We start from the raw sequence: 23357 nt of genomic DNA, 5'->3' as shown, positions 1-23357 counted from the left end.
AGATTCTGTCCCTGTTGCTCCTCTTCCAGTTCAGCTATCTGCTGTGGCCTGGGAAGGCAGTGGAGGATGGCCCAAGTGCTTGGGCCCTGCACCCACATGGGAGACCAGGAGGAAGCACCTGGCTCCTGGCTTCAGATCGGCGCAGTGTGCTGGCCATAGGGGCCACTTGGGGGCATGAACCAACGGAAAAAGGAAGACCTCTCTCTCTCTCTCTCTCTCTCTCTCTCTCTCACTGTCTAACTCTGCCTGTCAAAAAAAAAAGAGACAGAGAGAAAGTTCTTCCTTCTGTTAGTTCACTCCCAAAATGGCCACTACGGCTGGCGCTGTGCTGACCCGAAGCCAGGAGCCAGGTGCTTATTCCTGGTCTCCCATGTGGGTGCAGGGGCCCAAGCACTTGGGCCATCTTCTACTGCCTTCCTGGGCCACAGCAAAGAGCTGGACCGGAAGAGGAGCAACCCGGACTAGAACCCGGGGCCCGTATGGGATGCTGGCACCGCAGGCGGATTAACCAAGTAAGCCACAGCGCCGGCCCCAACATGCTGGGTTTTACAACCTAAGTTAAAAATATCATTGTAGCATGAATTAGGATTTCTTTTTTTTTTTTCTTAATGAATAAGGGTATTCTTTAAAACTTCTACAAAACTTATTTTTTAGAAAATTTGAATATGTATGAATTTTAAATTTTCCAAGGGTTTTAGCTTAGTCTCATTTTACTTTTTACTTAATAAACCATTTTTATTTAAATGCACTTTGTATTTTGAAAAGCATTCCTTTTCAGCATCTATACAATCATGAAGATGAATCATATATTGCTAAAAACACAATTTTAACAATTTGGAGCCTTTTAAAATGGTTGAGTAAAATAGGGACACTGAGTGCTCATGACAAGAAAGGACTTCTTGGATTATAGGGGTGTCAGGGGAGGGCAAAGATCCTACAAACATCTGTCTTCTGCTGCAGGCTGAACATAGAGTGACCTACAACAGTCTTCCTCATATCCTCTGGAGGACGTATGTAGGGTGATGTGTGCTGGGAAGACATTCCATTAAGTATAGGATCCACATGTCTTGTCTCCCCCCGCCCCCCCCATGACAGAAGATTTCAGGAGCCCTTGTCTGTGTTAGACTTCTGGGTGGCTGGAAGAGAAGCTGACAACTTCGTCTGCCATGATGTAGCAAATTTCCCACAGCTGCCTCCTAGAAAGCCATCGTGTCACTTGACTGATATCCTTAGTGCAGTCTACGATGAAGAAAGGGATGATATATGAGTGAAATTGACATCTTGAGACTTGGTTGTTGTTTATAGCCCTTCCACCTACTTCTGAGGAGCAATGTTTTTCTACTTACTGCTTGTTCAATTTTTTATCTAGTGGAGTATTAACATTGTGATTACAAAGTAAATTGAAAGTATATCATTGCAAAAATGTAGAGAAAAACAAGAAAGGAAAAGGAAGGAGAGTGGGAGCAAGGAAGGGTAGGCAGAAGTATCACTATGTTCTTATAACTGTAGATATGAAATACATGAAACCTGTTTCTTTATATAAATAAATTTTTTAAAAATTAAAAAGAAAGGAAGCTATCACATTTTTGTTAAGTATTTTTTTTTAATTTTTTTGACAGAGTGGACAGTGAGAGAGAGAGACAGAGAGAAAGGTCTTCCTTTTGCTGTTAGTTCACCCTCCAATGGCCGCCACGGCAGGTGCGCTGCGGCCGGTGCACTGCACTGATCCAAAGGCAGGAGCCAGGGGCTTCTCCTGGTCTCCCATGGGGTGCAGGGCCCAAGCACTTGGGCCATCCTCTACTGCACTCCCAGGTCACAGCAGAGAGCTGGCCTGGAAGAGGGGCAACCAGGACAGAATCCGGCACCCCGACCGGGACTAGAACCCGGTGTGCCGGCGTCGCAAGGTGGAGGATTAGCCTATTGAGCCAAGGCACCAGCCACATTTTTGTTAAGTACTACCGTATCATAGTAGTAAAATTTTAAAAGATTTGCTTAATACAATTAGCCTTGATATAAAATTGGCTACTCTACAGCTGTAGAGCAGCACCAGGACAAGTTCTGCTGGGTCACTGGACACCAAGGATGTAGGCTCAGTAGTCATTCGAGGTGTTGGTGTCCAAGGTCCACGTATGTACAAATGGACTCATGGCAGAAAGCAAATCAATAGCATAGACTCTGATCAACAGATATCATTGTGATAAAATAGGCTTTAGGTTTAGATATCCAGTTTAGCACTATTCGTTCCAACAGGGATGCTAATCTTGCTTCCGGGTGTAGGTAGGGGTTGTTTTCCCAGGTTCATTCCCCAGGTTCATACAAGTAGTTCACGGTAAAGTGGTGAGTTTTCAAGACTAGAGACTTCTCTTGACATATAACTCTGGTCTTCCGGCACAGCCAAGCTGTCATGCTGCTGTTACAGCTAACTTGTCTTCTTTTATGAGCATCAGAGCAAGCTGGCCACACCGTCTGGAAAAGTCCTGATATCCCTAAAGCAGAAGTTTCTTTAGAAGAATTATCTAAGCTGTTTCTTTCTAAGGGAGCACTTTTCACAAGACACCAATACATGCATGTGTAGCCTCAAGAAATCAGTTCCAGTTTCAAAAATTGAGTGACATCATTGGATTTCATTTCCTGCAATACTGACATTCAATTTAATGTCACCTAGCTGTCATCTCATACAGATCCCTTACATGGAGACCACAGATAAGCCATCATAGACTCACCAGTAAGTGTTAAATCGGAGAGTAGGATGAATTTTAGAAACATCTGATAGGACACTAGGGAGAAAATATTTGGGGTAAATGAAGAGACTTTAAATATGATTTCATGTTTTTCTCTGTTGTCTTCAAGTTCATGAAAGAAATCTCTTTGCTTTGAAATAATTCTAATATTCTGTGTATTCTTTGTTTTTTTAATTGATTAAACAGATTGATAAGGGAAAGCTATTGATATTCACAGGCTTCTAGTTTTCAGAATCTCAAAAATATGCCTGTTATCTTGAATTCTGAGTCAAAGAGTGGCAAATGCTCCCTTGAAGTTAATGAATGGCATATCTTATCCACAGTATCCTAAACTAAAGATGGGATGAAAAGAACACATCTTTCTCACAGCTTGTAATAGTGATCAAAAAACTTTGGCTCCTATTTTTTTTCAGTACACCTATCCATCTCCATTGTTCTATTATCTACCCCACTAGTGATTGCAATTTTCATTTAGCAGGGTTTCCTACCCTTCTTTCATCAACTCTACCCTTCTTTCTCTCCACTCACTCGCAAGTCCAGGCTGTGCACAACCTGCCAAGTCACTGCTCTCTAATATGCTTCTCAGTCATCAGGGAGCTTCAGAGTCACCCGGGGTCTGCTAATAGAGACCAGACTGCTGAGTCCTCTGCCAGAGTTTCTGACTGAGGGATCATGATAGGGCCAGAATATTTTCATTTTTAGTAAGCTTCCAAGGAATGTCAATTGGACTGGTCCCTGAACCAGGCATTTAGAATTGCGGTTCTAAAGCATGAAACTTGCCATGTCACTATCCTGCAAAACAACCCTTGAGTGGCTCCTCGTCCTTCGTAATTCAAGTTCTTTAACAGGGCTCACATGGCTCTCCATCACCTCGTCCTTGTCTGTGTTTTGTTTTATCGCTCACTGCATCATGTGGCATGTAGGTGAATGTTTAGAAACAGGCTGTCCAGATTGGGAAAGGAGCATACATACATGCATACACACAGAGGCACATCTGCTTAAACAAACAGAAGACTGCTTTGCTCATAGAAACAATGAATAGTGCACAATTTGCAAATAATAATCAAACATAGAATCTCTTTCATTGTTTCATATAACCACTTGATTTTTATAGATTGCTTTTTATTTTTTGCAGACTTATTTTATCTATAGTCAAGTGCATTCTGTCTTATAGTCTTCTTTTTATTTTTTATTTCTTTTACAAACCATTGCAAAAATAAAAATTAGTTTTAACCACATACCGTAGGAAAATAGGAGACTTGTAGTTTCTTGACACCAATAGCTCACAAAGAAATAAATCAAACCCAATTTATAGTGCTTGTAAATATCAGTAGTATAAATACTTCTATTATGGTGGATTTCAGCCTATTAAAAGGATATCCTTAACATTGGAATTGGAAAGAGATGCACTGTAGCAGTCTAATGTAAAGTATTTTTACTATCAGAGAGAATAGTTATAAAAATTTCAAGAGTACGTACAGATGACAGAAAAAAAGAGTGAGAGAGAGAGATGTAGAATAGTAAAATAATTAGGAATCAATGGATTTATTAACTTTTAAGGTTAATTGCAAATTTGTACAGCTTAATTTTTAATGATGGTGTCTTTACCTGCTAGCTCACATGATTTCTGAGAATCTAATGTTTGGTCCTCAAGAACAGTACAAACTGACTCTAGCACAGCACTGAGCTTGCTGTTTTGAGCACCATAAAATCCAGACTGTTGGATATCAAAGCCCACGTCCTGACACGCCTTCCTACCTCTTTCACCAAGCCAACCCCATTCTTCTTAAAGACAGCAGCATTTCTGGCTGGAAACTTTCTGCCATCTTTCTGGGCTGAGTCAGGTGTTCTGTCCCATAAACCCCGCCCAGTACCCAAGGCTTCCCTCACTGTGGCATCCCCTTGTTTGTTCTTCAAGGGTTTATCTCAGCTACTGAACTTTAAGCTTCCCTAAGTCAGGGAGTCTGCTTCAGTTAGCACTGAATATTGCCCAACACAGAGGTTGGTACACAGTAGGGGCATACTGTGTACTTCTATTTACACACAATGATGGTTAACTCTTGGCTGTTGGTTTCCAGAGCTGTGGACTACAGAGGTGATGCTTTTCCCTAAGCCACTTCTGCAAGAGAGCATGGAAGAAACAGCTCTGTCAGTCAAACATCTGCGTGAGGGTGAGAGTTAATGACTAGTGCTTACATTACAGATTCCACCTCCCGTAGACCATAGACCAGGAGGTACTGATGGAAGTGAGGTGAGACTCAGAGCAAGGTTCCCAATTCCCCATCTCTTCTCTCAATTGCTCTGTTTACTGATCTTTCATTTTTTTTACACTTACTTTTGAGCAAGCAGTCTGCAGATGAACAGGGAGGGTCAACTCACCTCGTAGTCAATGTCTAAGGCATCTGTCGCTCCCTTGGTCCGGAAATGCTGTGTGTGCTTATCCACCGTGAAATTCACCTGCTTTCCCACCCGCTCAATCAGGACTGAGTGCCAGTGCTGGTCATCCAGGAGGCTGCCCAGGGTGGCTGAGGGTGGGCTGCTGCTGAGCCGGGCCTTGCTGTCATCTGTGAAGGCAGAGAAAGGCAGAGGACATCTGTATCCAGTGCAGATTTGAGTGTCACCAGATGAGCCTCCTTAACTGGAAAAATCAAAAACAAAATGCTTGGACAATTGAAGCTTTTCGAATGCAAATGTGATAGCCCAGGAGGAAATTTTCACATGATCTGACCTTCTGTGTTGAGTTCCCTTCAAAATGCAAATGCACTAAATAAACTACATAAAATTACACTTGTGGTTTCATGGATTACGTATAGCTGGTACTCAGCTTGGAAAACATTACACACTCTATGCCACCATTCTCTATCCCAAAGGCAAAGACTGTCCATCCCTGCAGACCCCCAGCTGTGGTGGAGTTGTGAAGGACTAACAGACCCAGAACCATGTTCTAGTTCAACTGAGTATATATATATTTATTTGTGAGACAGAAAGAAGCAAAGATAGATAGATAAATAGATAGATAATAGATAGATGATAGATAGATACATACATAGATACATAGATGATAGATAGAGCAAGCCCATCTGTTGGTTCACTCCCCAAATGATTGCAACATCTAGGTTGAAGCTTACAACACACAAGTGCTAGAGACCCAACTATCTGAGCCATCAGCTGCTGCCTCCCATAGTTTGCATTAGCAGGAAACTGGAGTTAGGAGCTGTTATCAAAACCAGGCACTTTGATGTGGGATATGGACATCCTAGTTGTGTGCTAACCACTTGCCCAAATGACTGACCCAGGACTTGAACAAGTAAATAAAGGAACAATAGCCTAGTGGCCACAAGTACAAGATTAAAAAGAAGGTTTTAGGGCTGGTGCTGTGGTGCAGCAGGTTAAAACCCTAGCCTGAAGTACCAGCATCCCATATGGGAACAGGTTCTAGTCCTGGCTGCTCTACTTATGATCCAGCTCTCTGCTATGGCCTGGGAAAGCAGTAGAAGATGTTCCAAATCCTTGGGCCCCTGCATTCACATGGGAGACCCGGAAGAAGTTCCTGCTCCTGGCTTCGGGTTGGCGCAGCTCTGGCCATTGCAGCCATCTGGGAAGTGAACCAGCAAATGGAAGACCTCTCTCTCTGTCTCTGCCTCTCTCTTTAACTCTTTCAAATAAATAAAATAAATCTTAAAAAAAAGAAGGTTTTTCCTTTTAGCAACAACACATTATTTTTTAAAAGATTTATTTATTTATTTGAAAGTCAGAGTTACATAGAGAGAGGAGAGGCAGAGAGAGAGAGAGAGAGAGAGAGAGAGAGAGAGATGGTAACATTAATTTGATGATAACATTAACATGTGATGGTTCACTCCCCAATTGGCCACAATGGCTGGAGATGGGCTGATGCAAAGCCAGGAGCCAGGAGCCGCTTCTGGGACCCCCACGTGGGTACATGGGCCCAAGGACTTGGGCCATCCTCTATTGCTTTCCCAGGCCATAGCAGAGAGCTGGATTTGAAGTGGAGCAGCCGGTTCTCGAACTGGCGCCCATATGGGATGCCAGCGCTTCAGGCCAAGGTGTTAACCCAGTGCGCCACAGTCCCGGCCGCAATACATATTATTTTTGAGTTTAAGAGGAGAAAGTGGACTTTGAGCTGTGCTTGGCAGCAGTGGAGCAGAGATGGGATGGGGAAGACAGTGCGCCAGCCAGTGAGGGAAGCTTGTGGGTGAAGGCAGAGGTGAGAAGGTCATCATTATAGCTGCCTGCTGTGTGAATGGCACTGAACTAGGGATGTTACCATGTCTATCCTCAATCGCCTAAGGGAAAACTAACTATGTTTTACAAATAAGTATTCTGAGACTCAGCAACCTCGTGCATACATGCTTCCAAGGGCACCCAGAATTTGAACTCATGGTATATTCTCTGACTTTGGCATGGGTGTTGAGAAAGCAGACTAAGTAGAGCTTGGCAGACTCACTTGGGAGGATCTGGGAAAGGCTTTTGTCAATGGAGCCTCCTTGGCTCCCTGCCCCTGTCCCCAACTTCCAACTTTGTGGAAGTTCTTAGCTATCTCCTTCCATCAATATGATTATACAATTTTCTCTCTCTGCAGAATTTTGTCTCAACTTTAGTAAAATGACCAATTGGATGCAACCATTACTGATCTACTCCTTTTCAATCATTGGGTTAAGTTTGTTATTGAATGTTTTTATTCATTCTCTTTAGTAACTGAAGGCAAGAGGCTTCTCTTCTCTCTCTAGCACAGTTGAGAGCAGCCTGTGTGACCTTGCAGCTGCCTCTGCCCTGCAGCCTCCCTACTCCCACCTTGATCTAGCTCTCATACCCTTCATTGAGTCACACCTGTAGCTTCATTAACTGTATGAACAGTTGAGGGCATCAAACAAAGCTTGAGAATTAATGGCTGACATTATTTTGTTTATTTATTTGTTTTAATTTTCACCACAAATTTTGCAGTGCCAAGTTCTGTTGGATTATGCTAATGTTAACAGATACTTTTCTTTTTCTTTCTGCCTCTCTATCTCCTTCCCTTTGTTCCCTTTCCTTCTCTTTCACTTTCTTCCTTCTCTCTGAATCTCTTAGAGCGACCAGCGTTCAGGACAAGGATCACTGTGAATGGCCTTGAGCTGAGAAAAAACAGAGCACAGAGTCCGAGTGCTCTCACCCCGTCTCCATGCACACACACATACACACACACAACTTATATTTATAAAATAAAACTTGTCCAGGAGCTAACGTTGCTTGAAGGAAACTTAGTGGCCCTTATAAACGATCAGTTCTAGGTAGTAAATCAGATAGATATAATATTGGAGTTCTCACTTTACATTTGATGTGTATCTGACTTTTTTTCTTAAAAGATGAAAGGCATTTAACAAAGATTTATGTATACATCCAAAAGATGAAAGATTTTCTTTATGAAAGTTTCTTTATGTCACTGAAGCAAAGAAACAGCAGGGAAAGAAATCACAATCATGACCTCTTCCCCCCTTGCTTGCTCTACGCACTGCTTTTGTGAGATTGAAGTGTCTACTGATTTCCTTAAAAGGATCAATACTAAGAATGATTGAAATAAAATCTTTTCATAGTTACCTACTCTAAGATTCCTGCTTCAAAAAATTTAATCATAACAAATAAATTGAGAGTTTCTATTTAACTTTTGGGTGCAATACCAAATCCTCCTCCCATCCTTCCCTCCCTGTGCTGGTCCTCAGTACTCCAATGGTAACCCCCTTCCTAGTATCTTGTTTGTGCTTCCAGAAAACTCTTAGGCAAATACACGAGGGCAAATAGAATTTTTCCTTAGTTTCATTTATTTAATGTTTAATAGTAAAATACACATTTATCCTCAATTTTCCCCTAGCATGGAATCTATTCTGGAAATATTTCTTTACCAAAAGGTGGAAAGATTTCCCACTTATTTTTATAGCTGAATAGTATTCCCAGAATGAAAGATGTGCGATTTCATTTAAATTGTTTTCTGTTGGTAGAAACTTAGATTTGTCTATCTCCTTTACACAGACAGCAACCATGCCTTGTATGTAGAGGTCGTGTTCCATGAGCTTAAGCATGCATTTCTGTAGCATGTACTCTTAGATGATGAATTGGTATTCAAAGGTCTCACATCTGCAATTTGGACAGAAAACACCAAATTGTCTAAGCGGAATCTATTTGAACTACTAGCAATTCCCGAGAGTGCTTTGTACCACAAGCTTGCCAATATAATGTGATCTAGCTTAACAATTTTGCCTGTTTGATGGGTAAAAACTATTTCAGAGTAATTTTAATGTGTTTCTTTAAATAGGAATGAAGTTGAAAGCTTTCTCATTTTATTTCCCTTACTGTGGAATCTTTGATTACCTCTCATCTTTCTATCAATGTTCTTGTCACTCTGTATTTAGTCCAATTTAAGATCAATTTAATGATTTTCACAGTAGATTTTTGATGTTTTTATGTGTTTGTTTAATTTTTAAGTCATCATTCATATATTTTTTGTGTTGAAAAAAGTAATCATTTTTTTCTCTTTAATGGCAGGCTTCTGGGTTTTTTTGATAGTGTCAAAGCTCCCTTTTCTGAGGTCACTGAAGAATTCTCCCAAGTTTTCTTTTATTTCAACTTATTTGAAATTTATTCTGGTATATTCTGGACACAATTGTATCTTTGTTTTATATCTTATAATGGCTACCAAATTGGATGAAGCCAGCTATTTTAAAATCCCCTTGAGAATTTTTCAAAGTAGACTGGGGGTGTCACTTCAAGTGTAAGGAGCAACATTATCATGTTAGATCTAGGATTAGATCAAGACTTTCTCAGCTCTTGTCTGGGATCTCAATTCCTTGAACTTGAAGCTCTCCAGTTGAGGTTGCCTGATTCTTTATTGCTACAGTACCCTCCACGTGTTCACCTCCACTTTCACTATCACCATCCTAATGTCCAGGACAGCTGGATCTGTGGGAGTAGAGATAGCACTGCTCAGTCCATGAGCACTCCCCTCAGGTCTGGAGTTAGCCCTTCTTCCCCACACCCTCACCCTAGCTGAGAACATTCACTCCTCCCATCCCTTCCAACAATTTTGCTACTCATAATTTTAAGATTTTAGGGGAATAAAAAATGCACATTTTCTTAAATAAATAGTGACTACTATTTGCTTGGTGCATTTAATGAAACCATAAACCTTAATTAACACACTTACCATTTCATGCAAAATAGCTCATGAAATTTTTATGAATACTTAAAGCAATTTGTTGGCCTTTTCTCAAAAGAGGATTAACATTGCTCCTTGTTTACACTGTTCATTTACTTAGCCAGTATTTTCATTGCCTGAAGAAAATAGAAAATTGAATACCACCAATCTTTTCAAAACACATGTCAATTAATATTGAGGAATTCAGAAAAAATGTTCACAACTTTGTAACTAAAAACCTACTTTCTGGAAGTATATTCTAAAATGACAATTTTAAATGTTGTGAATATTATTGGAGACAATATCCAATAATTTACAAAGAGAAAAAGACAACAACCCTGAGTTCACTTCATTAGACTTGCCAGATGGAATATTACACAGCCATCAGAATGGTATTTATGGGGTGAACATTTCATTGGTGGTTAAGCCACTGGTAACAATGGCTATATACTACATTGGAGTACCTGGGTTCAATACCCAGTTCTGCCTCCTGACTCCGGTTTCCGCTAAAGCACACCCTGGGATCAGTAGGTAATGGTTGAAGTAGTTGGATCCCTGGCACTCAAATGGGAGAGCTGGTGTAAGTTTGCATCTCCTGGTTTTGACCACCCCACCACTGTGGAGGGTGTTTCAAGATTAACCCAGAGATTCATTCTCTCTCTCTTTCATTCTGCCTCACCATATATCTCACAAAACAATAAAAATAAATGGCACAGTATTACTTATGCAACTTCAGAAATATGCTCAGCGGTAGCTGCCTTTTTAAATTTAAACATTCATTTATTTGAAAATCACAGTGGCAGAAAGAAAGGGAAACACACACACACACAGACACACACACTAGAGGTGGAAAGAGAGAGTGAGAGAGAGAGAGAGAGAGAGAGAGAGAGAGAGATCTTCCATCACTGCCCAGAAGTCCACAATAGCCAGATCTAGGCCAGGCTGAAGTCAAGATCCAACAACTCCATCCAGGTACTCTACACGGGTGGTAGGGGCCCAAGTACTTGGGCTGTCTTCTGGTGCCTTCCTGAGAGAATTACCAGGACTTGAATCAGTATTCAAATATGGGATTCTTGAGTCACAGTGTCAGCTTAACATGCTGAGCTACAATGCCAGCCTTTGACTGCATTGTTTGATAAAATAAACAGTAACTTCCAATAAATATTCAGTAATGTGCACCTTACTCATTGAAAATACACAAAGCAGATAGAAAAGTCTAAATATGAACTAAACACAAGTATGGATTAAGCATGAATGCTATATTCAAATAAAATTCAAGAAGGCATTTAACACAAAATTTCTTTCTTCTTTTTGTGTTTTACATGAGCATAGCTACTTTTGCTGATGGGAAAAATAAACTTCATTAAAAACATAATCCTCACATGGCGTAGCTGGTTCATTTATAACTATGTGCATATATTGACCAAATCCTGAATTGCATGCTTGCTTGTTAATTAGCACAAAAGGTGCAGACGAGAACTCCAACACTGCTTGTCAATATTCTATCCTAATACTCAGATATCTGATATGAAAACAAATTGAGTTAAATAGAGTGATTAAACAACTCGGAAAATTGAATTTCGGCTATTCATTGAGAAGAGTATTTAAGATTCTATCAATAAAAATAGAAAAATGGCATTTTGTAGAACATCTTACCTGGAAATTTTCACCATCAGAAATTACAATAAGAACTTAGTTCTCAAGAAACTATCAAACAATTTATCTCAGGATATCTATTTCAAGTTTCATCTCAGCGGCATATGAAGTTTAATTACTAGTTTTAACCAGTTTCTAATTTATTAAGGCAAGATAAAAACTCTCGTGGGCAATTGTGAAGGACAAAAAAACAAAGAAGCTGTGCAGAAGCTAACTCATGAGTCAGAAGCATATCAAGAAAATCTTACTTCTAATTAAATGAAAACTTGTTCTCGTGCAGTTTGAAATCCATGCATAGCTTTTCCATGATACCAGTTTCTAGGAGAACTTTTAGAAACTTCTCACTGTGTGATTTCAATTTTTTTTTCTTGCCTTAAAATGAACTTTATCTTTATTTTATTTTTTGAAAATATACTTTCAAAATAATCTTTTTTTTATTATTTGAAAGGCAACAAGACAGAAGTATAGAAATAGACAGAGGAAGATGTCTCACCCACTGGTTCACTACCCAAATGCCCACAACAGGTTGTGCTGGGGCTGGCCTAACCTTCAGCCCTGGACTCAATGCATGCCTGCCATGTGGGTGGTATAGATCCAGCTACTCGAGCCATCACTTGCAGCCTCCCAGGGTGTGCATTAGCAGGGAGCTGGAATGGGAAGCAGAGCTGGGACATGAACACAGCTACTCAAATATGGGATTTGGCTCTCCCAGGTGACTGCTTAACCACTGCACCAAATGCACCTACCCCTATGAACTCTTTGAAGTACATGTATACTTAAAACATTATAAATATTATTCCAGGTCCTAAAGTTATAAAAAAATTTATATAAAGCCATAAATGGTTTGGACATATGACCTAGCAGTTAACCCAACCATTGTTATAACCACATCCACACCACAGTGTCTGGGTTTGAAACCTGGCTGTAGCTTCTTCTTGATGCAGACCCTGGTGGGCAGCAATAATGATCAAGGGACTTGGGTCCCTGCCACCTATATGAGAGTCCTGGGTTGAGTTTCCCATGTCTTGCCTCAAAGTCAGCTCAGTTCCAGTGGCTGTAGGTGTTTGACGAGTGAACCAGCAGATGGAAGTTCTTTCTTTCTTGTTGCCTCTCAAATACATAAGTAAAAATTGAAAAAGAATGGCAACTTGAAAAATATACAATTCCAGAAACATAACAGACATTCCATAAATATGTGAGAGTTGTCTTGTCAAAATGTCCGAATTTCTTTTTTTTTTTTTTAATTTGACAGATAGAGTTAGATAGTGAGAGAGAGACAGAGACAGAGAGAAGGGTCTTCCTTCCGTTAGTTCACCCCCCAAATGGCCGCTATGGCCAGTGCCACGCCGATCCGAAGCCAGGAGCCAGGTGCTTCCTCCTGGTCTCCCACGCAGGAGCAGGGGCCCAAACACTTGGGCCATCCTCCACTGCCTTCCCGGGCCACAGCAGAGAGCTGGGTTGGAAGAGGAGCAACCGGGCCTAGAACCCCGGGTCCCATATGGGATGCCAGTGCCGCAAGGAGGGGGATTAACCAAGGGAGCCTCGGCGCTGGCTAAAATGTCCAAATTTCAAAAGAGCTAAAGCAAATCTTACTGAGTCTTGGAATAATGTGAAGCACTTTCACTGATAAACAAGTTCATTGTGCAGTCAGGAGCTCCGGCCCCTGGCCTGTGTACTTGACCCCGGAGGGACTTGCTGCCCTGCATGGGTTTACTCACTCTAGAAGTCTGTCTCACTTTACTGAAGTTGCACATACCGGGAATGACACAAACTCTGTCTCCATTCAAATGCACTGAACTCTTGTAAGAATGAGTGACCTGCATGTACTATTGATGTCTTGTTTAGTTCTTACAACTGTTCCCCAGTCACATAATATCTCTGCTCTTTGATCCTCCACCCGCATCTCTGGGTTCAAGCTGTTGGAATTCTACGGAGGGCAGACAGCCACAGGCGATCTGAATGACACGTGTAAAAGCGGGAAGGGAATCTCTCTAAACCCCTCATGGATTGAAAGAAGAAACCTCTTTCCCGTTTAGTAGTTCTAGAAAAATCTCCCTGAGAAAGTAGGCAAAGGGGAAACTTCTGGTTAAATTGCACCCTAGAACTGATTGTTTCAAAGTCAGACACAGTGAGGGTAACCAGGAAATGGAAATCAGAGAATCACAAAACCATCACTTGAAGAGAATGACAGCACACTGTGTGTCCCCAAGCACCATCAGCAACGGGCTGCGGTGCTGACAACCCAAGCTTAGCTGGAATTTCTGGACTGCAGAGTCACTGACTAAATGACAAACACACATTGCACACTGGGGAATGTCAGTAAAGAAAGCACTGCTACAATCTTCATGTCAACCCGTTAGGGCAAAGCTGAAATGACGCCTTCATTGGACCAACTCCGGTCTCCAGTCAGTTAACTTCATGTCTACTTTTTTCCCTCTCACTGCCTCCCCTCTCTCATTCCTGATTTAAAAAATAAATAAATAAAAGAACCTGATCATAATGGTATTAACTCTTCCCATTTTGGAAGCTATGTGATAACAGGAACAGAAAATGAATTTTAAACAATATTGTTAAGATTTTGTACTAATGGTTGGCCATTTGGCTCAGCAGTTAGACACTGCTTGAAATGCCCTTATCTCATTTTGGAGTGCCTGGTTCAAGTTCCAGCATCCGTGTTTCTGAGCCAACTTCCTGCAATTGTGATCTTGGGAAGCAGAATCCTTGCCACCCAGGCAGGAGGATGGGATGGAATTACAGGCTCCTAACTGAAGCTCTGGTTGGTGTTGCCATTTGAGGAATGAACCAGCAGATGAGAGATCTCTCCTTGCTTTTCTTCAAATAAAGTTAAAATCAACATTAAAAATAATTTCATAGTAAGACAATATTTATATTTAAATGTTAAGAGATAATTGGGGCCAGCGCTGCGGCTCACTAGGCTAATCCTCCGCCTGCGGAGCGGGCACTCCGGGTTCTAGTCCCGGTTGGGGTGCTGGATTCTGTCCCAGTTGCTCCTCTTCCAGTCCAGCTCTCTGCTGTGGCCCAGGAGTGCAGTGGAGGATGGCCCAAGTGCTTGGGCCCTACACCCACATGGGAGACCAGGAGGAAGCACCTGGCTCCTGGCTTCGGATCAGTGCAGTATGCCGGCAGTAGCGGCCATTAGGGGAGTGAACTAATGTAAGGAAGACCTTTCTGTCTCTCTCTCTCACTGTCTAACTCTGCCTGTCAAAAAAAAAAAAAAAAAAAAAAAGAGAGAGAGAGAGAATTGGGATGTAGAATTTTGGGCAGCATTTGCTTCCATGTTTAAACATTTTTCCAAGTTTTCTAAGCTGACATATATTTCTTTTAGCTTCTATTCAATTATTTTATTTATTGGAAATACAGAGGGGCCAGCTCTGTGGGGCAGTGCTGTGGCGTGCTTGGCCTGCAGTGCCGGCATCCCAGATGGGCTCCAGTTTTTGTCCTGGCTGCCCCACTTCCGATCCAGCTCTCTGCTATGGCCTGGGAAAGCAGTAGAATAAGGCCCAAGTCTTTGGGCCCTTGCACCCACATGGGAGACCCGGAAGGAGCTCTTGGCTCCTGGCTTTGGATCAGCTCAGCTCTGACCATTGTGGCCATTTAGGGAGTGAACCAGCAGATGGAAAACCTCTCTCTCTCTCTGTCTCTCTGTCTCTCTGTCTCTACCTCTCTCTGTAACTCTGTCTTTCAAATAAATAAAATAAATCTTTAAAAAAAATACAGAGAAAGAAAGAGACCTATATAGACAGACAGGCAGAGATAGCTCAGCCACCATATAGAGACAGACAGGTCAATGACAGGAACTGAAAACTCAACACCGGTCTCCCATATGGTCGGTACGGACCCAACCACTTGAGCCATCACCAGTTGCCTCCAGTGTGTGCACATTAGTCAAAAGCTAGGATCAAGATGTAGAGATGGTATTGAGCCACGTACTCCTATATGGGATGTAGGCATTCCAAGCAGCACCTTAACTGCTGCATCAAGTGCCTGCTCCTTTACATATTTAATAATCTGAAAATAGTAGGTGAAAACTGGTCAGCTCTAAGTTCAGGTTATACTGACTATACTAACCAATAGTTGTATAACTTGTTATGTACCTTCTTTGAGACTAGGATTTCACATCTGTAAATTACCTCCCCTCTTTTCTAGGTACTCAAAGTATCTATTTACTGAGAAAATCAGTAACAAGACCCACATATGTACTAAATCCTTGTTGAAATATGAACAAGCCTGGACCTAAATGCTTACCAAAAACCAAAGTAAAACTAAGCTATCTAATATAAATATGGTCACAAAATTATCAATGAGTTTAAATAATTTAGAATGATGAAAAATGATGAATAATATAGTATTACAATGCAAGACATGGGTGAGGGATTCTTTTTTTTTTTACCAAGATACATTTAATTTACTCTATAATATTAATATTAATAATAATATAAAGACTTCTTGTTTCTAAACAAGTTTTTTTACATTTTTTATTTAATATAAAGAGAACAGATTTCATGTAGTACATAAAAAATATGATACTTCACTCCCTCTTCTTTCCTTTATTCTTTTAATTTTTGTGACACCATATTTTAATTTATAATCATAGGCTTAATCCCCCACTAAACAAAGAATTCAACAAATGAAAAGCAGAAAGACCACTACTCCATAGGAATATAGAAAAAGGCTATAAACAATAATCAAACCCTTTGATGTCAAATTCATTCATGTTTACTTACAATATTGGAGTGTTTTTGAGGATTACATAGGTGGTAGCTCACCATATGTATCCTGTAACTAACAGGGCCACATTATAGGAGAGAGTGGCTCCAGGGGAGTCAGGGACACAGGATTACAGCAGGTGTGGGTAGGAGGCAGGCAGCAAGCACAGTAAAGATAATATTTGTGTCTCTCCCTTTTCCAACTCACTTAATTGCCACATGTGCCTGGTTTAAGCCAGTGTTCTGGGTTCCAGAGATGCAAACAGGAACAAAATGCTGCCTTTGTCCTTATGCAACTTACATTACAGAGTTTTCCATCATAGACAAATCAACTCTATCATCCCTTTACTTAGAGTGTCCAGACATCTGCAGGCTACAACCAAGGCACAGAGGGCTAAAACACTGATCTGTGGCAGTGCTTCCCAAGGGAAGGAACTTGGAGAGCTTTGCTGTTTAACTGATATGCTTGGTGACTGCCTAAAATACGTTTGAACAGGATACACTCAACTACAGAACACAGATGGACAGGAGGGGGCTGCCTAAGCAGATACAAGGAAATCTCAGAGCTGCATAGAATACAGAGAAAACATGATTGATATTTCTGCTGACTCATCCACTATGTGAGACTTTATAGTATCACCATCATGGCTAGGTATTTGAGTCTGATGGAAAGATTTACTCTGCCATCACAAATACCACTGCTAGGAGCAAGTCCTGTTCCTCTTCATATGCCCATTTATTTTCAGAAACAAAATATAATTCAGGATGGATCTTTCAGATATTACTTGTTGAATAATTGGTTACTATTGGGCTATTGGGCTCCTGTTTTTTTGTATTTGACCATGTTTATTGATTGACAGAAAAATTTGTTTTTTTTTATATGCATACTTTGCAAGATAGTTATTATTATTCCAAAATTAGAAGTAAGTAAGGATAACAAGTTTCAGAGGCTATATAACTTTCTTATAATAAATAAAGGATTATCGGGCTGGCATTGTGGGATAGCAGTTTAAGCTTTCAAAAGCAACTCTGGCACCACACATTGGAGTGCTGCTTTGGGTCCCTGCAGTTCTGCTTCCAATCCAGCTCTTTGTTAATGCATCTGAGAAAGCAGCAAAAGATGCTCAAGTACTTGGGCCCCTGCCACCCTTGAGGGAGACCCATTGGAGTTCCTGGCTCCTGATTTGGCCTAGTGCAGGCCTGACAATTGCAGTTATTTGGGGAATGAACCAGTAGATGGAAGATCTCTCTTCTCTCTCTCTCTCTCTCTCTCTCTCTCTCTCCCTCCCTGTCTCTCCTCATCACTCTCTTTCTCCTCTCTTTGTCTCTACACATTTCAAATAAATAAAAGTATGTCTTTAAAATAAATAGGCAACATAACTTGATCACATATGTCTGCAATCCCAATAAGATTTGTGGAATGGCCTCTTTCTTCTATTCCTACTGTGCTATACCACTAGTAAATCCACTTTACCATGTTGGACTTTGCATACTGTAGCAGAGTTTTGGATCAGAAATGAGATACCCATATAACAAACCTAACTGGTAGCAACTGGAAGATTCCAATATGTAACCAGTAAGAGACACCTGCTCTACTATTGACTGGTCATAGCAGCTCCATCCACTGCCCACAAGGCTGCACAAGGTCCTTGTCATTAAAGAGCTCCACTCCACACATTCTGCTTTCCTGAAAGCTGAAGGGCAGGGAATGGACTTATGCTTGTCTGATTAGTGCGAGAGCATCCAGCCTTCCGACAGTTCACTGCTGCAGCACCTCCTCAGGTGCTAGCAAACCAATCAGCCCAGCAGTGAATCTTCTTACCTCCCTCTTGTGGGTGAGATTCTCTCTGAAGCCGTCTCTGCTGTATATTTAATCGAATACATTGAGTATTAGATTCTTCTAATACTGGGGATTCTTCCTGTGTTCCCTGCCCACACTCACCATAAAGTCCAGAAGATCCTCAGCAATTCCTTGACATAAAGTCCAGAATTGTCTGATTTGGGGCTGTGAGTTTGCATTCGTCTTCATTCTCATGTCTCTATTGATATTTGCTAAAATATCTCTGGTTGGTTTCCAGTCTCCACACTACTGCGTCTCACAAACGGAATTCTGCTATGTCTTTCCTTTAGCATTTCATAGTAAATACAAGAGTACTTCAAAAAATTGATATAAAATTGAATTCAACAGTGCTTCTTTGGTGCCCGAAATTTTTGAAAACGTGCATAGCATTTTTGTTTTCACATCATACATTTCCATTAACATTTTGAGATACCTCTTGGTACTAAAAGACAATGATCTTCCCTTCTTCTTAACATAAACCCGCATCAAATAGGAAGCAGAAAGTCACTCTCATAAAAAACAAATCCACTTTTCCTCAGTTGGGCTCCTGTCCTGCGTTTTGCTTGTTTATTTTTCAACAGCAAGTCTTTGTGTTTTCTTTTGCGCTCCTGGGAATCCACTCCCTCTCACTTGACTGGTCATTACCCCCAAATGCATTGACCACATAAGGGAGGCTTGCCCCGCCCCCACCCACCTCTTTCCCTGGGCTAGGATGTTGGTTCCAGGGAAATATGCTTTCCTGTGGTGACAGAAGCCAACCTACAGCAACAGGCTAAGTCCTGACTGGGAAGGACACAAGAGGGCATTCTGCTCTACATTAACCGGCATTTGTCCAGTCTGAGGCCCACTCTGACACAACGAGGGCACTTAAAGAAAACGAGGTCTCCCTTAATGAAACACAGGAATTTCCAGGAACTCACATTTTCCCCCTTCACACATATGATCCCCCTCCCTCACCAAAACAAATAAGCAAGCAAAAAACAAAGCAATTAAAACATTTCTCCTTCACTTTTTTTCCCTTGAAATTCACCTTTTGCAAGTGCACTCAGTAGAATGGTTTTTGAAGAAGCCCCATTATAATATGTGTGTATTTACATTTGCTGAAGTTGGGGTGGACACTTGGTCTAGTAGTGAAGATGCCAGTTAACATACCTATGTCCCTCATTAGAGGGCTTGATTTTCAATACACAGCTCCACTCCTGACCCCCTCTTCCAGCTAATTTAGATCCTTGGAGGAAGCAGGTGATGGTTTAAGTGACTGGATTGCTGCTACCCACATGAAAAACTTGGATTCTGCTCCCAGCTTTCAGCTTCAGCCCCTTTATTCATTGCAGGTATTTGGGGGGAGAACCAGCAGGTGGGAGAGCCATCTTTCTCCACTTATCTAGCTTTCTCTGTTTCTTGTCTCTCTATATCACAAAAAAATTTTTTTTTTCTGAATGTACTTTAGAGTTTGAGTTACTAAAAGAAACAGATAGATAGGATAGAGAAATATTTAACCATTAGCTTGTAGCTCTCCCTAAGTACCAGCCCTGGAACATTGCAAAATTCTCTCTGCCTTCGCTTTGCTGCTCGTGCTAAGCTACTTTTGGCTGCTCATAACCAAATGCTCACTGCAAGTGTCTCCTGGCCTGCTCTGTGCTCAGTATGGACCCCAACTTAGTCTCTAGACTTTTCTTTCTCCATTAGATAAAACCCTCACTCCCCTATGCATTTCTCTCACTAAATAAAAAGCTTAAAAAACTTTTAAAAAAAGAATCTACCAATGGGTTAAATATTTCAAAATATATATATTTTTTACTCCCACGAGGATAAGGGGAATGTGCCACTTAGACTGAAAGCCCATGGCATGCACCTGACACACTGGAGCACCAGCAATGGTGACCTGCTAAGCAAAGGAGTTCCTTTTGGCCTGGCATAAGAAGGAAAGAGGCAATGCCTGGCCCTACCCAAGTTGAGATGCAGGGCGAGCCTTCCCTTCAAGAGCTCCAGGGTGATGTGGTCTCCACGTTGACCCTCTCCATGGAAAAGGACCCCATCTCCTTGCATGCTCTTGAACTTGAGGGAGATGACATCTTTGAGAGTGCTCATCAGTTTCTGACTGAACCTGTACAGAAGCGAGCTCCTTCCATCAAAGTCGGCAACGTCGGATTCTGCGCATGGAGAGAACAGGGGAGAGAAAAGTCAGTGTGCATTCTCACCATTGCTGTTCCTGTTTCCCATCCTAGTTGCTGTCTGATCCACAGGAATGTTCTCAGGATCTCTGAGATACTCTCTCAATAGGAAGTGTACAGACTAGACCAACCCTAATTAGGCTCAGGGGAATTATTCATTTACAAGCAACACCACATGCTGAGTCAAAGGGAACTGATCATAGCCTAGAGGAAAAAGCTCTCATTAGTGCTATGCCAGCTTTTGCTTCAGGGCACAGGGTGAGAATGCTCCAAGTGCCATGTCAGGCTTCACTGTGCAGAGGCCTGTGTGTAATAGCTGGTCATAACTTAACATCCTTATCCAATTGCTTCTGATAGCTAGATCCATCCGACCTCCTACCTCAGGCTCAAGCTTAGACAGAAGGGATAGATAGACTTTATTATGCCGAGTCTGATTGAATAGTACTATCTTTCTAGAACTTCATGTTGAGAAGGTTTCCTTTAGCCAGTAAAGGAAGGTTTGACATTTGAACAGACAAGGCAAGCACAAAGAAACATCATAATCTTCATGTAAGATATATATCATGAAAAAAAACCTGCGTGACTTTAAAATTTTTTTGCATTAAAATAAACTTTAACTTTTAGTTTCATTTTCCCATTAACTTTTCAATGTGTCTTTGTATCCTTTTGATGTCTCTCTTGTCCTGTGTTTTTCATGTATGTCACTTTAGTGCTAATGAAAAATATGTCCATTCATTATTGTTAAAGCTGAGGGAGAAGGTCAGAGAATCATGATTTAGGTGAGTATAAGCATATCTGAGAAATTTGTATCAAAAAGCTGAGAGGCATTTTGAGTATTATTACTGCATATTATTTCCACAATATTTTTCCTATTTTTTAATTCTAAAAATTTTATGGTGATATCTTATTCCATGTAAAATAAAAAAAAAATACAAGCCTATTTAATGATAACTTGAAATAGATCCATTATATCCAGTCTTATGTGAGTGAGATGGTGGCAAATGGGAGTATGAAATGGTTGGAATTATTCTTGTTTAAAATCTAGCACCTGATAAAACACATTTTTTATTATTCATAAAGCAATTAAAACACTCAGCTCGAGCAAACACAATAATGAAGTACTTTTCTAACCAAAGATCTAGAAACATCCTTTGTAAGTCTCAGATTCCAAAATCAAAAGAATAATGAAATCACACTTTCCTTCAATTAGACAACTTCACAATTAATCCCCGTGGAATAAAGTGACTCTAAACAAAAGTTGCTGATGATTCCCTAGACTGTAAGAGAAACTTCAGACACAGACAGATTTTCACAAACTCTTTTCCTGCTCAGAGCCTCCCCAGCTCACCTCATCAGTACACCCACATTTGTTGTCTGACATGGATTTTTTTCCCCCAGACACATGGGTGCTACAGGCAGCCAGCAACCATTAGTCAGGGAATAATGAGAATCATCGTATAGAAAAGAGTGAACATGATGTTAAACTATGCTGCCTTGTTCACCCAAGGCAACTTTACCTCACTACATCTTGCTTGCCTTGTCTACAAAATGAAGATCCTTATGTGCATTAGGGAAGACTGTTGTGAGAATTAAAAGCGCTAATAAAGTGATAGCACATAGAAAATGATGCCATTGTGCTTGGCACATTATGCTAATTAATTCAACAGTAGGGAGTAGGAGTTGTAGCAATGACTAAGATGCAAGGAGGCCGCCTTGTATGCCTAACCACCAGCCCACTGTGCTGGCTGTCATTCCTTTCTCACCCTAAATGACACCTAGCGTAGATCAAAGGATGGACAGAAAGACATCTGCATCCCAGTATTATCTCCTGCAGCTGAGACAAGCACAAGTTGTGTCCTTTGCACAACAGTCTAAATTCCTCTCTTATTCCTGGTAACATTTGTCCTATTCCCATATGCAGATGGTGTTTGAACTTAGTATAGCACAGGACACACCTCTGCATTGTTGCTCATTATGTGCCATGTTGGAGTCACTGCACATAAATTGTTCTACATCCAGCCCCTCACACCATCGTGACACTGTGAGCCTCATGAGAGTCTCCAGCACACTGGGAAGAGTCTGAGGGCAGGTAGGGCCCTCTGATGCAAGACAACGTGGATGAGCTCAGCCTTTTGCTCCCTGTGAGCAGCACTGAATTAAGGGAGAAGACTGTCTGCTGAAGCAACTCTTCCACTGACACAGTGCCCAACCAGTGCATGTCTGTGTCAATACTAAGGGTCTAACGTTCTTTCTTGAAAAATAGCATGTGATGTTGTATTCACTGTGACACCTGATTGTAAAGATGCAATAAGAAAGCTCATGTTAAACATTGAATCAATAGGGGCCGACACTGTGGTATAGGGGGTAAACCTGCTGCTTGCAGTGCCGGCATCTCATATGGGCACCTGTTCGAATCCCGGCTGCACCACTTCTGATCCAGCTCTTTAGTATGGCCTGGGAAAGCAGTAGAAAATGGCCCAAGTCCTTGGGTCCCTGAAACTGCATGGGAGACACGGAAGGAGCTCCTGGCTCCTGGCTTCAGATCGGCATAGCTCTGGCTGCTGTGGCCATCTGGAGAGTGAACCAGTGGATGAAAGACCTCTCTCTCTCTCTCTCTCTCTCTCTCTCTCTCTGCCTCTGCTTCTCTGTAGCTCTGCCTTTCAAATAAATAGTTTTAAAAATTGTATCAATAGAAACACATGAATACTCATTATTTGCTATTTCCTCCAACACTTCATTTTATTACCCCATACTTTGATGCCTTTGGCCAAGAGGACACCTCCCAAAAGGACAGAGTTCCTTTTCATTCAAGCCCTAGGTTGCCGAACTTCCTTTCTCCTGTAACTGATCTGCATCTCCTCTCCCCATCCAGCACAGCTGTTATGATCTACATTCCATTTCTTCAAAAGTTGGGCCACACTAGCAATTTGACCAATGATGTTAGTGTGGATGACAAGAACTACTGCTCAGAAAACCCAGCTCCATGAGACACTGGGAAATTGAGCCACTGGGTATAAGGGAACTGCTAAAGAA

General features: G+C 41.3%; 1 protein-coding gene across 2 annotated transcripts in view; it reads right to left on the bottom strand.

Moving 5' to 3' along the window:
* Positions 1–23357, bottom strand: part of CNTNAP5 (contactin associated protein family member 5) — a 967841-nt gene that overhangs the window by 513218 nt on the left and 431266 nt on the right. For both annotated transcript variants that reach the window (XM_062199074.1, XM_062199079.1), the window contains exons 5-6: positions 20100–20303; positions 5121–5305 (exon numbers count right to left, since the gene is read on the bottom strand). In XM_062199074.1, the coding sequence (XP_062055058.1) occupies positions 5121–5305; positions 20100–20303 (389 nt within the window). The remainder of the gene's footprint in view (positions 1–5120; positions 5306–20099; positions 20304–23357) is intronic.

Source organism: Lepus europaeus, chromosome 1 (assembly GCF_033115175.1).
Source record: "Lepus europaeus isolate LE1 chromosome 1, mLepTim1.pri, whole genome shotgun sequence".
Taxonomy (NCBI): Eukaryota; Metazoa; Chordata; class Mammalia; order Lagomorpha; family Leporidae; genus Lepus; species Lepus europaeus.
The sequence above is the reverse complement of the archived record's forward strand: the minus strand, read 5'-3'. Positions and strand labels throughout refer to the sequence as shown.